Source organism: Micropterus salmoides, unplaced genomic scaffold (genome assembly GCF_014851395.1).
Source record: "Micropterus salmoides isolate LMB-PRFRI ecotype aquatic unplaced genomic scaffold, ASM1485139v1 Ms_hic_scaffold_1, whole genome shotgun sequence".
Lineage (NCBI taxonomy): Eukaryota > Metazoa > Chordata > Actinopteri > Centrarchiformes > Centrarchidae > Micropterus > Micropterus salmoides.
In genome coordinates, this window is record NW_024040040.1 from 28,988,886 (window position 1) to 29,002,432 (window position 13,547).

The window sequence follows — 13,547 nt, forward strand, 5'->3', positions numbered from 1 at the left end:
ATATAAGTTTTTATTTTTATTTTTTTGACCTCAAGTATATATAGTGAGAGCAGTTAATGGAAGAGCAGAGTAACTCACAGCCAGGTAAAGTGCAGCATAGACACTGAGTGCAGCCTCCTTGGATGGGAAGGTCTTGCGGGCATGCAGGATGTCATCCTGGTTTCCTGTGCAGGCCTCCTGGTGGCTGATGTAACGCAGGGTCTGCTGGCAGCCCAGTGCCGTGTAGTTTGGCTTACAGACAGTCAGGAAGTAGGGTGCCAGGTTCCCTGTCACTACCTGGCCTGCGTTGACAAAGATGTCAACAGTGAAGAGGCCAAAGGTGTAGACTCCTGTGAAGAAAAAAGACGTTAAGAAGGAGGACGGATGGGACAGATAGAGCTACCTTCAGCAGCAACGCTGGTGGTATAAAGAACGAAAAGGTGGAGCTAATTAAAAATACTGAGCTCCTCATCACAGATTAACATGCAAAAGTTTACCTGTCAAATTACAGTTCACCATTAAGATCCATTAATCTCCAGATAATCCAATACCATATTAGCTTCAATTTAAGATTAGAAAATTCTGTTTTTTTTAATTATATTCCAGAACATGGTCACAACTTTTTCAATGGGGAGAGTACTGGCTCCTACATACAGTGTTGCATTATGGGTTGCCTGTAGCCTTATGTTGCTTTTAAATTCCTTGTATGATGTCTTTTAGCCAGCACTAAAAGGGTTTTGTTAGACTTTTTTTAACCTACAAGTTTTCGAAAAGCTTGTAGAAAACGTTTTGGAGGAACAAAAACACTTTTCGTTTGTCTCAGTTCTCACATCCCCCACCCACCCACCAAACCCTGTTTCTCTCCTCTTCCAATGGGCAGCACGTTGGCCCAGCAAAAAGGTCCTGGCTTCAGACCTTGGTCATCCCAGGTCTTTCTGTGTGGAGTTTGCATGTTCTCCCTAAGTTTGTGTGGATTTCCCCCGGGCGCTCCGGTTTCCTCCCACAGTCAAAGACATGCACGCTAAAATCCATAACTCCACCAAAGTAATTTTTTTTTTCTACCACAGGAGGGACCCTAACGTAAGACGCTTACAAAGACATGCCCCCACTCTGAGTCTCGACCCCCAGGTTCCTAGCTGCTTTGGCCACCACAACTCGAGCAACCCCCTTCATCCCTACCTTCTCACCACTTCACCCCTTCCCCCTGAACATTTTCAGCCCTCCCCTCTCGACCCCTCAATCCTTTCCTTCCCGAACCTTCTCGCTAACCAAATAAACTGCCTCTTGTACCTCAATTTTCATGGTCTCAGTTAATTATGTACTGCAGAGGTTTTCAAAGTGTGAGGCGGGCTTCCCCAGGGGGGTTCCAAACTGTTTCAGAGGAGGCTCAGTTAATGGAAGGGAAACAATATTAGTTATTACATTAATTATCAAGAAGACATTACAGAGAACAGCCTACATGCGTGTGATTTCGTTAAAGAGAGAGTTCAGTAGTACAGTAGTTTTGGGGAACTGTTTTTCTCTCTTACTAATAAATGCCTTTAGGACAAACCTTTTCATTTATGTATTGTGTGTAGTCTGAAGTTATGTCAAACAGCAATATTAAGCTATCTTGGATTGTTGAGTGGGACAATGATCCAGGAATTGAGCAAAACTAAACTAAGTAATCTAAGGGGAGGTGAGGGGAGGCCCACAGTCTCAGACTTTGAAAACCTCTGATGTACTGTATAAGTTTCCAATTATATCTCTACAATGACTTAGAACATATCTGATAGGGTTTGTGAATTTACAGTGAATGTAATCATTTTTTTCTCACGTGTAGTCTACTTTCTTATGTCACTATAATATAATAGTTTTAATGGATTTGAGGTATACATTGCAACTTTTTTTTAAAGTTTAATATGTATAATATAGTACTATTATGTTGTATTGTAGCTACTTAGTGGGTTTTTATGTTTCTCCAGTATTCATTTAGTTAACTAGTAAGAAAAATATTTGTTGATGACCTGTTTTTTAAATAAATGAGACAGACGAATGACCAAATTAACTAACTGTTTTAAAGCAAAGTCTTATACAATAACCTGCATGCATCTGCAGAATCACTGTAGCTCCTGATTAGTAAAATAGTTCATCTAGCAGCTAGACCTGTTGCACTACCGTTCATAAGAAGCATCTTGCATTCTGCTATGTTCTGTCTTTGTCAGTAATGTCAGTAATTGATGTTTAAGGAAGAAACAGATGAACTAAATTTATATATAATCCACTGAGAAATATTCAAGACGCAACAACAAAACAGGTGTGACAAACTACAAAAGCCAGCGACTTCATACTTTGAAAAATATGAAATAATACAACAAAATGGCCAGACCGTTCTCATCTCAGTGCGTCATTACCGACACTTTCAGACAGCGTGACAAAGCGTAATTATTTGACGCTAAAGGTACCCTTCAGCGTCTGTGTGAGACCCTCTAGGGCATCTCGTACAGACCGGAAGTGCTAGCTAGCTACGTTCATGTTAAAGGTGTTGACAGCCCCCCGAAGCCCCCTACCCTTACCATAACCATCAGAAATGTTTGTGCCTAAACCCAAACCTCACGGGCGATGTGCTAGCATGTAGGGTTAGCCCCCTTTGTGTTGCTGTGACATAGCAAACTGTAGCGTTTCATACCGTTTCATAAATAACTGCACTTTTTCTGAAAGCGTTGGTTGGACGCCCTGAGATGGCCATTTTGTTATTGTTGTTGTTATTATTTCACATTTTTCAAAGCATACTATCAGTGTGCGAACTATACCATGGCTTTAATGAATTAAATTATTATTATGATATGTAGCTATTTGCTACAGTTACGCTTCACACAACCGCTGTTTGCGAACTGTCCTTTATTTTCTATGTGAGAGGGAAGAAGAATTTTGCGGAGAGCCCCCAGCTGCAGTACTGCATGGATCATGCATAATATCCAGCCAGACGGAACTATCACGAACTGCTTACAGCGCGTCGGCCGTACTAGCGACACAACCCGTACCGGAGAGGGAGAGGGGCGGTGGAGCGTACTGGACAGGAGATCACGGTGCGATCGGCCATCTGCGGACAGTCAATAATCGTCCCCTCTGGCTGGATGAAGTCTGACTGAATTTATGCATGGATTCATGATGATAGAGAAATATATAGAAATTAATGGCAATAAAGCATACTGTCAATATTTTAGAACCCCCCCAAAATATCACAAATCATGCTTTTAGGGGAGCTAAGCTCCCCATGGCTCCCCCGTAGTTCGCACCCTGCGTACTATGCTAATTAACAATAATGCAGAAGCAGTAGTTATTTTTGTATCCCACAAAATAAAAATAAAAACTTTAGGCATTTAAAATGATAATTTATCTATATAACAGAAACTTCTGAGTCAGTGTATCCTGCTGCCTCTCCTCTCCCTCCTAGAAAAGACACATTGTGTTTAGACACAAGCAGAGTGCTCTGTAAAATAACAAGGACGGACATAAATCATTCAACCAACTTGTATTTTCAGTGTGAATGATTCCTTCTAACACCAGACGAAGCCTGCACATCTTTCAGCAGATATCTGCTGTTCCTGACGCTGCACTGTCTACAGGGGCATCTCCGTACCAGCTGCTCACCCATACCAAACACACACACGCACACACACACACACACACACACACACACACACACACACCACACACACACACTTTGTGTCAGTCACCCAGGTGCCACAGTCTATTCATACTGCTCTTAACCAGCCAGGCTTTATGTCTCAGTGAGCGAAGGGCTTTAACACAAATAATTGCTTCCCTCCCACGAGAGCCCGGACCTGTGTCACACTAAATTACCAAATAGGCGCTTAGTCAGACAACTCTATCTCACACACACTGAGAGAGGTGTCCACCACGTACACTTCCAGGATGCATTATTTGCTGGGGCAACAATCGCGGCTTTACCAATCACTGTCAAGTGTGCTACTGCAAACTAGTCCAACCCAGGCTTTGAAGCGCATTCAGCTTCAAGACATTCATGAAAATGGGAAGCGAGGCATCATGGCTGCTGAGCACGGCACGTATTTCTTCTTCTATCAGACAAATTCTTGTTAAAATGATGAAAATTAAATGTCGCTGTCTAATTCATTGCCGTTCCTTTCTCATTCCTTATCAGCCACAAAGCAGCACTGTGAGGCTCCAGATGATGACAGGTCCATTTCTTAACAACCATCAAATAGGTTTTGTCTAGTGCTGGGTGACTCACTTGCAGAGCGCTCTCCACACAGCACATCTTAATGCTGTCCCACTTTCTCTGACACGAATGTGGAAATGTTTTACGGACGACTTCCACTTGCTAGCTAACCCCCCACACCCACCCCTGTCTGGCTTTGGGAACACAGAGAGGGACAACCAAAATTGCTTATTAGGGCATACATCTAACTCAGTTTGCCTGCTTCAAACAGTGTCATGATCTGCTGCAGAGCCACTGTGTAGCCATGCGTGTGTACTGTATGTGCTCTAGAGTCTAAGTACACATGCTTATTGGGTGTATGTGATACTCCTGTCTCTCTGTGTATATACGTGTGTGTGTGTGTGTGTGTGTGTTGGATGGTGAGCGGGGTTGAAGCAATGCACCTCTTCTTTGATCTGGTGCCAGCGTCTTCACAGTGCTGCAGTGTAATGCTCAACCACAACAGTCTTAAAGTTATCACAGTTTTCCCAGAATCCCTGTGTGTTCACAAACACTAGAAACCCTGGGCTGTGTTCTGTTAAAATGTTTAATGTATGAATCAGACAAAGATTGAACTTTTTTTTGAACGTTTTTTCCGTTTGAGCGCTCAATTAGAATCAGTTAGTATTTACAGTACACAACACTGGCAGTAAAGCCTGTTAATAACAGTGATTGTGAAATGAGAGAATACGATTTTAATCAAGATGAAATGTTCTTAGGAGCTGCTTTTGTAGTTCAGTCTGGAGAAGGGTGATCCTGGTATTTCCTGAGAATTCTTGCCAAAACCCACTCCCTTTTCCTGGGAAGAATACCAGTGAAATTTTAGTGTGCTTGTGTGTCTTTGTTCACCTGAGTGTTGGTCCCTCATTGGCTGAAATTCCACTTTAAAAGTATCAGATGCTTTCAAATTAAAAAAATTATTCAGTTCTTCTCATTACAAGACAAGGAATCATTGAGTTTGATGATGGTTAAATGGTTTTAATTAGCTACTCCACAGAGCACTTTATCATCCACACTGTGAGGGTTGGACTAAAGCGCTATGTTCATGTTATTTCCTCCCAAAGCCTGTGTCATAACTAATTTCAATCTAGTGTTTGGGGGCTGAGTAACTTCCACATTCACAATACCTTCATCTGTCAGAGGAAGGCAGCTGCTACCCTTGATAAACCCAAACTTCTCTGCTCTCTCTGCTAGTGTAAATGTATTTCAACTCGGCCACTGCAGTAATGATGGCGGAGTCTGAGAGCGAAACACATAAATCAGCCACCGGATTTGTCTATATATAAGAGTGTAAGAAGCGGATGTCAGGTCATATAGACTGGAAGAAGGGGGATGTTTGAACTTTATGGGTAAACAACAGCCAGTTGCAGTCACTGTGTGCAAATTCTTGAAGTCTTATTGTCTCAGTGAGATTGTCAGGTTTGGTGCCATGTCTGTACAAAGACCAAACCCTAAATCTGTGCTCATTGACCTCCTCTAAAGTCAGCCACACTGCACAGATATACTGGATATGCTCATTGATACCTATAGACACCTTTTTTGTTTTTTTCATTTACTATATGTTTTACTACAGTTATTTTGACAAACTCAAGACATCTTCCCGATGCTCTCTGATTTGTTTGTTTGTTTGTGTGTGTATTTTCAACACTATTCAAAACTTCCTTTAAAAATTTGGCGCACTTAAGATCTAAAGGACTCGTCGTAGCCTTATAGTTGGCAATTGTGCCCATTAAAGTGCACAATGAAAGGGCCTCAAGATGATGAAAGGCAGAGGGGTTGCAGAGTAGAGATGGATTGCCAGACCAAACTGGAGCTTGATTTCTTTTTTTTTTATTTATTGTTTGTGCAGAAGGACAAAAATTGCTCACAGATTATGGGGGAAGCTTCAGTTAATCACAGATTCAGTGTTTTTTAAAAGTACAGCGGGATGATGTTTGTTGCAGTGATGTTGGAGAAACATTATGTCAGAGGAGAAACGTTATTTCATATGACATAATTTCCATTTCTGTTCTGCTAATCTGCGTTTTGTCTTTATTTCTCTGTTATTTAAAGAAGACACGCGTGGAGTTGGTTTGACTCGACTGATTTTTGTAGGTGCTATGGAATGGAATGAAAAATAATTTTAACCATGGTAACAAATGTGTGCACCAGCACGAGGGAATAAACTATACCTGAAAAAAGTACAACAATGGATAATTTTTCCCCCTTTGGATCAACTATACCAAAGAAGGTGTGGAAAAGATCACCACACAACTACAAATTCCACCGTCAGCTGCACCATTGTGAGAACAGCCATTTTCCCCTGTATAAGTCAGACTGCTGATAAACTTTGCCAGTAAGCATCATTACAGCAATTAGGCTTCCAGTATTGATATGAATGAATCAGTGCAGCATTCTTCTGCCCTGGCAACAATAAGGAAATGCAGAGAGTAACCACTCACTGAACATATAAAGCAACAGTAGGATGAAAATGTCTTGGGCGCCATAAAAACAATAAGAGTACAGTATATAAAAAATAAGGTGTTACAAAAAATAAATAAATGCCCTATATTTGACAGGGGATATTGTTTTCCCAAAACATATTTAATATTGATGCCAAAAAAACATGAGATATACAGTACTTCTGACTAAGTGCCCTAGAGGAATTAAAAGATTTATAATTCAGTGACTAAATGGTGGAGCGGAACACTTTTAAAAAATGTGTCTCCACTTTTATGGAGGTGCACCACTAAATCATTGGCGGACCTCTTTAAACATTTAGTTGAGAACATCTGAGAATTAGCCTAATCATCTCTATCAGCTAATTAATCACTCAGTCAACATCTGACAATTAAACATGCTGTAGCTCATACCAACAGATGATGGAGCAACAAACACTGGAAAATGTTTTGGTGTAAAAAGACTGCAAGAACAGGCAGTGAACTCTGTCTCTGTGAATATTATGATGGTTACACGGCTCGTAACAGGTAGGGAAGAGCTCAAGACACGGCAGCTGCTAGTTTTCACCCATTTAATGTGTCATAGTGGAAGATAACCAACGCAGCATCTGGGACACCTCATTGTATCCCAACAAAAACATTAACATGTCCGAATATTTTTGGCTTTTCTCACTATGTTTGACAACTTCTACAAAGTGTTCTGGGATGTTGACCAACAGCAGAAACGAATGCTCCTCCACATACAACTGATAATTTGTAGAAGAGAAACAGGAAACATGATTAAATTACTTACTTACATTTCAATTCAGTGAGCAACCCTATCACCAGACAAGAATGCTGATATTAGCTGTGTTATTCAAAACCCCCAATGCCCCCAATGTTTTTATAAGTCTCACTTTCTACAATACTGGCTCATGGCAGCAAAGGAATGACTAAGGGAAAGATCATGGAACATCAATCTCAGGTCTGTGATGAGAGACTCCATCCACCACCCTTACTTTCCATCTCGCTATGTAAAGGATCATCAGGTACAGAATTGTTGATGCTGTCAGGTGCAAAAGCAGAGCAGGGGGGTGGCTTCTTGGGCTCCAGCCCCAAATTTTTGGTCAAAAGTCCGGAATATTTTAGGTTTTTAAAATAACTTTAACTTTGTTTAATTTCCCGTCACTCTCTTTGAGGGGACTGAGAAAGTTCTATTACTGGGGAAATATCGGCATCAAGCCTGTAGGTCCACCCTAACATTGTCATAGGGGGTTGTTTTCTTGTGAGTGTTTCATTTTCTCATGTAAGCTCAGTGAGCAAGTTAACTATCTTACCAAAGAGCTAACCACAAATATTGTAATGTGGATTATAATATAATGTAATGTGGACTATTTTACATAATGTCACTGAAACAGGGGGCTTTGCATAAACTTAAATCTTAAGTTCAACAAGCAAAGTCTTAAAACACATGAAGGTAAAAACACACTGCTGACGTTGAGTGTGAGAGAGTGCCACGCCCCTCGGCAGTGTTCTAAATTTAATCTTTTTCCAAAGAGCACGGCCCTGTGAGTCATTATGCAAAGCAACACTGGGCCTGAGTGAAAAGGGAGGGATGTGGAGCTGCGAGGCCGGGCTCACGTGATGCTGAGCTGCTCTCCAGCAGATGTAAATTCTGGCAACAAGCATTTGCAGGCATACATACTGATGCGCATGAATACACACACTTGTGCACACACTCAGAAATGCATATGCACAGCCCATACACACACATGGAACATGTCACCCCTGAACACTGGTCCACTCTAACATTAGAACAGTCAAGAAAAATACATAAAAGGATCTGATAGTAGCTAGACTAAAATAATTCTGCTTCTGCGTGATAGCTACAGGACACAGCAGAGCATTCTGGGTGAAAGAGTAACAGCTTCTCACCAAATGCTACTTTGTACATTTAAACAACTACATTTCAAAAGGGCATCTGTGTGCATTACGATTGTCAACTGTTGTTACTGGTTTTCAGATGAACAATTAACAATATAAAACACATAATAAACTTATAAAATACACTGCATTGTTATTATTTCACAAAAAAAGCAAAGACTAGTGAAAAGTCAATAAATGCGTGTTTTTCTTTCACCCCATTAATTATCTCACATGTGACTCTTTGGAGCAGGCCCGGCGCCTATATTGAGAACCACTGGAATAAACTACTCAAACTAACTCCACCTCCACCACAGCTACAGTAAAATGCTGCTTATGTATTCAAACACTTTTCAGCCATTTTTCTGCAGAAAGAGTAGTTGTATTTAAATACTTTCAAGGTGCAATGCGTAAGATATGACCATAATTTTAAAACCAACAACTAAAAGGGACAAACCGTTTGTGTAGAGGGTGTGAGCGGTTCTCTCATGATGCCCTCTGCCTTCTTGAGGCAACACATCTGGAAAAGGTCGTTTATAGAAGGTAGGAAGACCCCTATGATCTTCTCTGCCCCCCTGCCCACCCTCAGTAAGGCCATTTTGTCGGCGGCACCACTGTTGGAGAATCATGTGATGATGCAAAATGTCAGTACACTCTCAACCACACCCCTATTGAAAGAGGTCACAATGTTGGTGGGGAGTGATGCTCGTTTGTGTGCAGTGACTGTTATGCCCGTTTCACCACCCTGGTGGAGTTCATGGACTGTCTGACATTATCTGAGATCTGTACTCCTGAACTTGATGTTATCCACTCTCTCCACCATGGAGCCTTTGATGCTGAGAACTGTGTGCTCTGGCCGAGACCATCTGAAATCAACAATGATCTCCTTGGTTTTGGTGACATTTAGCATCAGATTAATGTCACTGCACCAGCTCTCTAGGTGTTTGACATCCTCTCTCTACACTGATTCATCATTTTGGCTGATGAGCCCCACCCCTGTGGTGCAATCAGTAGATGTCACGTTCATGTTTTCCTTTGATCTATCCACACAGTCATGTCTTAGCACTGAGCACACAGCTTTGTGGGGACCGGTGCTATGTGTGGTGAAGTCCAAGCTGATCCTGCCAACACGGCTGGCTCTGTCAGGAAAATCAGAATTCAGCAACATACAGTAGCGTTGAGGCCAAGCAGCAACAGTTTCTCCACTCATGTCTATGGGATGATTTTATTACAGTTTTTCTCAATTGCTTAAACACATTTCATGAAAATATGCCTTTTTATCTCCTGAATTTAAACAGAAATCCGCAACTTCACACCCAATTCCCCAAACATCCTATTTTCAGGTCAAAATGAAGTTCTCCACTCAAAACCATTTAATCTTGCTGAAAAACCACTTTGCCCTCAGACACAACACACAAGCCCTCAGAAACATACAAACTACAACACAGTCTTGCACACTGGTGAGATAAATTCAAAACGATACTACAAAAACTGGTTATTACTTATGTTGCTTGCGGTTTTCCCCCTCAAAAACCTTTTCACATAATGAACACAACAAAAGAAAAAACAAATGTACATTTGCACATTTTTAGTCATACTACTGCACAGTACATCACACCAAACAACAAATCATTCTGCGGCAGCATCCTGTCTTTGGTCTGGAGTCATCCTTCACCTCCTCCTCCTCTCTGGTGTCCGCTACCTCGTCCTCCCATCTCTCTGGATGGGAAACTGACTCTGGCCCTTTTATCTATTTATTGAAGCTTCTGATTGGTGTGTGATCAATTATGACTGTTTGAGTTTCCACCTGGGTGAACAATGTTGAATGTTAGTGCTTGCTAAATGACCACATGTTGTAGGCAATGAGAAAGGAAGGGATTTGTGTGTAGTTTAGAGAAATGGGTGGGCTTTTTAAAAAATGGAGTTATGGTTAATTTTAGTTCAATAGCCTGGTTATAGTGTTTAAGCAATTGAGACACTGGTGAAGAAGCTAACAGGTAAAAAGTGGCAGACATATTATCTTCTTCCTCTGTAGAACCAACGTTATTGTGATGTTGCTAGATATACAGTACCTGCATGGGGGAAGTCAGGCCAGACTGAGTTTTTCTGTAGGCTGTGACTGAAATGCAATCTGTCTGCTCATGTAAATGTGTGATAAAGTAATACCATATCTAATTCCTTTCTCTATTAAATAAGTTGCAGGTCCAAAGAATGCTATTTAACAACGCAGATATTTGTGACATAACTGTGGATTGGTTCAATCAGACTGCTCTCTTGCTCTGTAGTTTGGCTGCATACAAAGAAACATACTTAAGCTGTTGATCAAGATCCTATTTAAAGTGGCTCCTGTCTGAACTTAATAACCTGATGGTGGAAGGAATAAATGATTTGGAGTAATGATTACTATATGCATGAATGCATGTATGTATAATTGCCTTTATTATATTATGTTTTCCTGTGGGTATATCTGTGGTTATATGCTCATGTATAGCCTAGCCATTTAGGCAACATCTACATATTTATTTAAATTATTACAGCCAATAAATGCAGAAAGTTAAGTTGGTCAGAATATAGCAAATATAATAAATATCATAAAATAATTTAGTTTAGGCTTTGCCTTGGTGCCTGGACCTGCCAACAAATGCCTATTGTTAGAAGAAAACAAATTTCCTCAGACCTGTAGACCACCTCTCTGTGTGTAGTAACATTGCTCGGCAGTGATGAAACGCAGCCTCCCTCAGGGTCCTAGTGTCCGACCACAGGAGGAATTTAAATTGTGACGCAGAGGAAACAACTAGAACGATTATTTTAAGCCAATACATACAAATTATATTTGTATTATTCTATCATATTGATCAATATTCTTGCTTCTCTTTGTTGAGTATATGTCTGCACTGTAAAAAAGAGCTTAGGACCATGTTAGGGTAGCTTCAGCCCCCCTAAAATAGGCCTAATGACGTCCATGTGTAATACAATTCCTGTAGTACATTTTTGTAATTTGCATCTGGAGGATTGTAAACATCAGCAACAAAAACACTGGTGAATTCTCTGCACAGATAATATGGTCAACATCTTAACAATAAAAATCCCACATATGGTAAACGTTGTCCATCCACTTTGACTGCATCTGAGCACCAAGCATCAGGGATACAAACACAGAGTCTGCCACCTCTAGTCTTTCCGGAGTCTTGTCTTCTGTCAGGAGCAGGCTTTGAAACAGGCTGATATTAGAGACAGGTCTTTATTTATAATTCCCTCTGTTTGATAAGTATATTTGGTAGGGGTGTAACTGTACATGTATTCGTATAGTTCAGCACACGACGTCCGGTCGGACTTTTCACATGGTGCCGCCACTGTCTATAACTGCATTAAGAATCACCACTGTTCCTATCCAGCTGGGTAGATCTCTATTCATTATTACAGTCATTAAAAAGCAGAACAGTAGGGCTTTATAAAATTACATTCAGTAGTAATTTAGCTAGCATTAGCCTACATTTTTCTGGATTTCTTTTAGATTTTAGAAAAGGAATAAATCTTACTTCTCCTTTCAACCTCTCTGGGTAGCATGGGCGTAAATCTCATCTAACAGTAGGGGGGGACAATAAACATAAAATTTCTCAAGAGCAATTTCTGAAGGGGACATTATTTGGCAATGATATAGCCAAAATTGTATTTTTATAGGATACGTGTACACAGAGGGAAGTCTTGCTATTATTTTTCTCGTCAACAACACAAAGCAATAGTTGTTTAAATATGACTTAAGTTCATAGGTTCACCACGTGGTCATATTATCCTAAATAACTTGCGTCCTCTAGGGTACATAGTAATTTAGGTTTCTTCTGGGATAGGGGACATCTCTTACTTACATATATATATATATATATATATGTATATATATACACACGATACAATACAATATTAGCCTAATATCGGTTCACACAAAGGATTATCCCTGTAGTAAGAGATGCACAGATTATTTTTTCCTGGCTGATTCAAATTACTGACCTGCCGATTCTAATTTTGACGGATTATGATTTTCTTTCTTTCTAAGAACTATAACTGACAGTATACACAAACATTTTTGTAACTATTTATTGGGAAAATCTATTTTTATTAGGATCCCCATCAGCACCAGTATAAATGTTAGCTATTCTCACTGGGGTCCATTTAATTGTATGGTCATAATGGAACATTGATTATAAAATAACATTAGCATTTTCACTGGAAGGAGCTGAAAATAAATTGCACACCATTTTAATTCTACCTATTTCTCCAATGTATTTTTGTGTTTAATCACTACAGTAATCTGCTCACCTTGCTCTCCCTGTCCGACACACAAGCACACACCTACACCTGTCTGTCTCTCTCTGTCTGCTCTGACTTTACTTGTCAGCAGTTTTATTTAAAAGAACTCCTGTTTCTTACTTTTCACTTGCGATTCTGTTTTCACAGCAGCAGATGAGCCACGTGTGGAGGAGGCTTGTTGTTAATTACCGATAGAGACCATAGTATGAATGACATCATCACAAGCAGCTGTGTTCACTGTTGCTTTACAATATCCACAGCGTCTCATTCTGTGTGTTTCTCTGCAGATGTAGTGAGCGTTGCGTCTTCTTCACACTCGTGAATAACTTCCACACACTTAAGATATGTTTTAGCATGTGTGTGTGGCTGTGACACACATGAAACACGGCGCAGTGCAGCGTGTTTGTAACGTTCAATGTGACGGCAGAAAATTGGATATTTGACACTGCTCGGCCCTTGTTACCGGTCAGAGCCGAGTAAGCGAAACAAAACAGACTATTTCAGTCCCCAGCTGATCAATCTACGAATCTCTAGCTGTAGAAGGTGACTTACAATCGAACAAGCTGTTAAACAAGCTACCGAACAAGCTAGGTACTATTATAATAATAGTGGGCTCATAGAAAAATAATGGGTTATCATAACTTTTAGTCATGATTATTTTTATTTATTAATTTATTAATGACTCATCTTCAGGCTATTAA

The 13,547-nt window shown here is 40.4% G+C and overlaps 1 protein-coding gene across 3 annotated transcripts in view; it reads right to left on the minus strand.

The window, feature by feature from the left end:
• plppr5b (phospholipid phosphatase related 5b) overlaps positions 1-13,547 on the minus strand; it is a 160,710-nt gene that overhangs the window by 40,754 nt on the left and 106,409 nt on the right. For all 3 annotated transcript variants that reach the window (XM_038723401.1, XM_038723409.1, XM_038723417.1), the window contains one exon: positions 79-329. In XM_038723401.1, the coding sequence (XP_038579329.1) occupies positions 79-329 (251 nt within the window). The remainder of the gene's footprint in view (positions 1-78; positions 330-13,547) is intronic.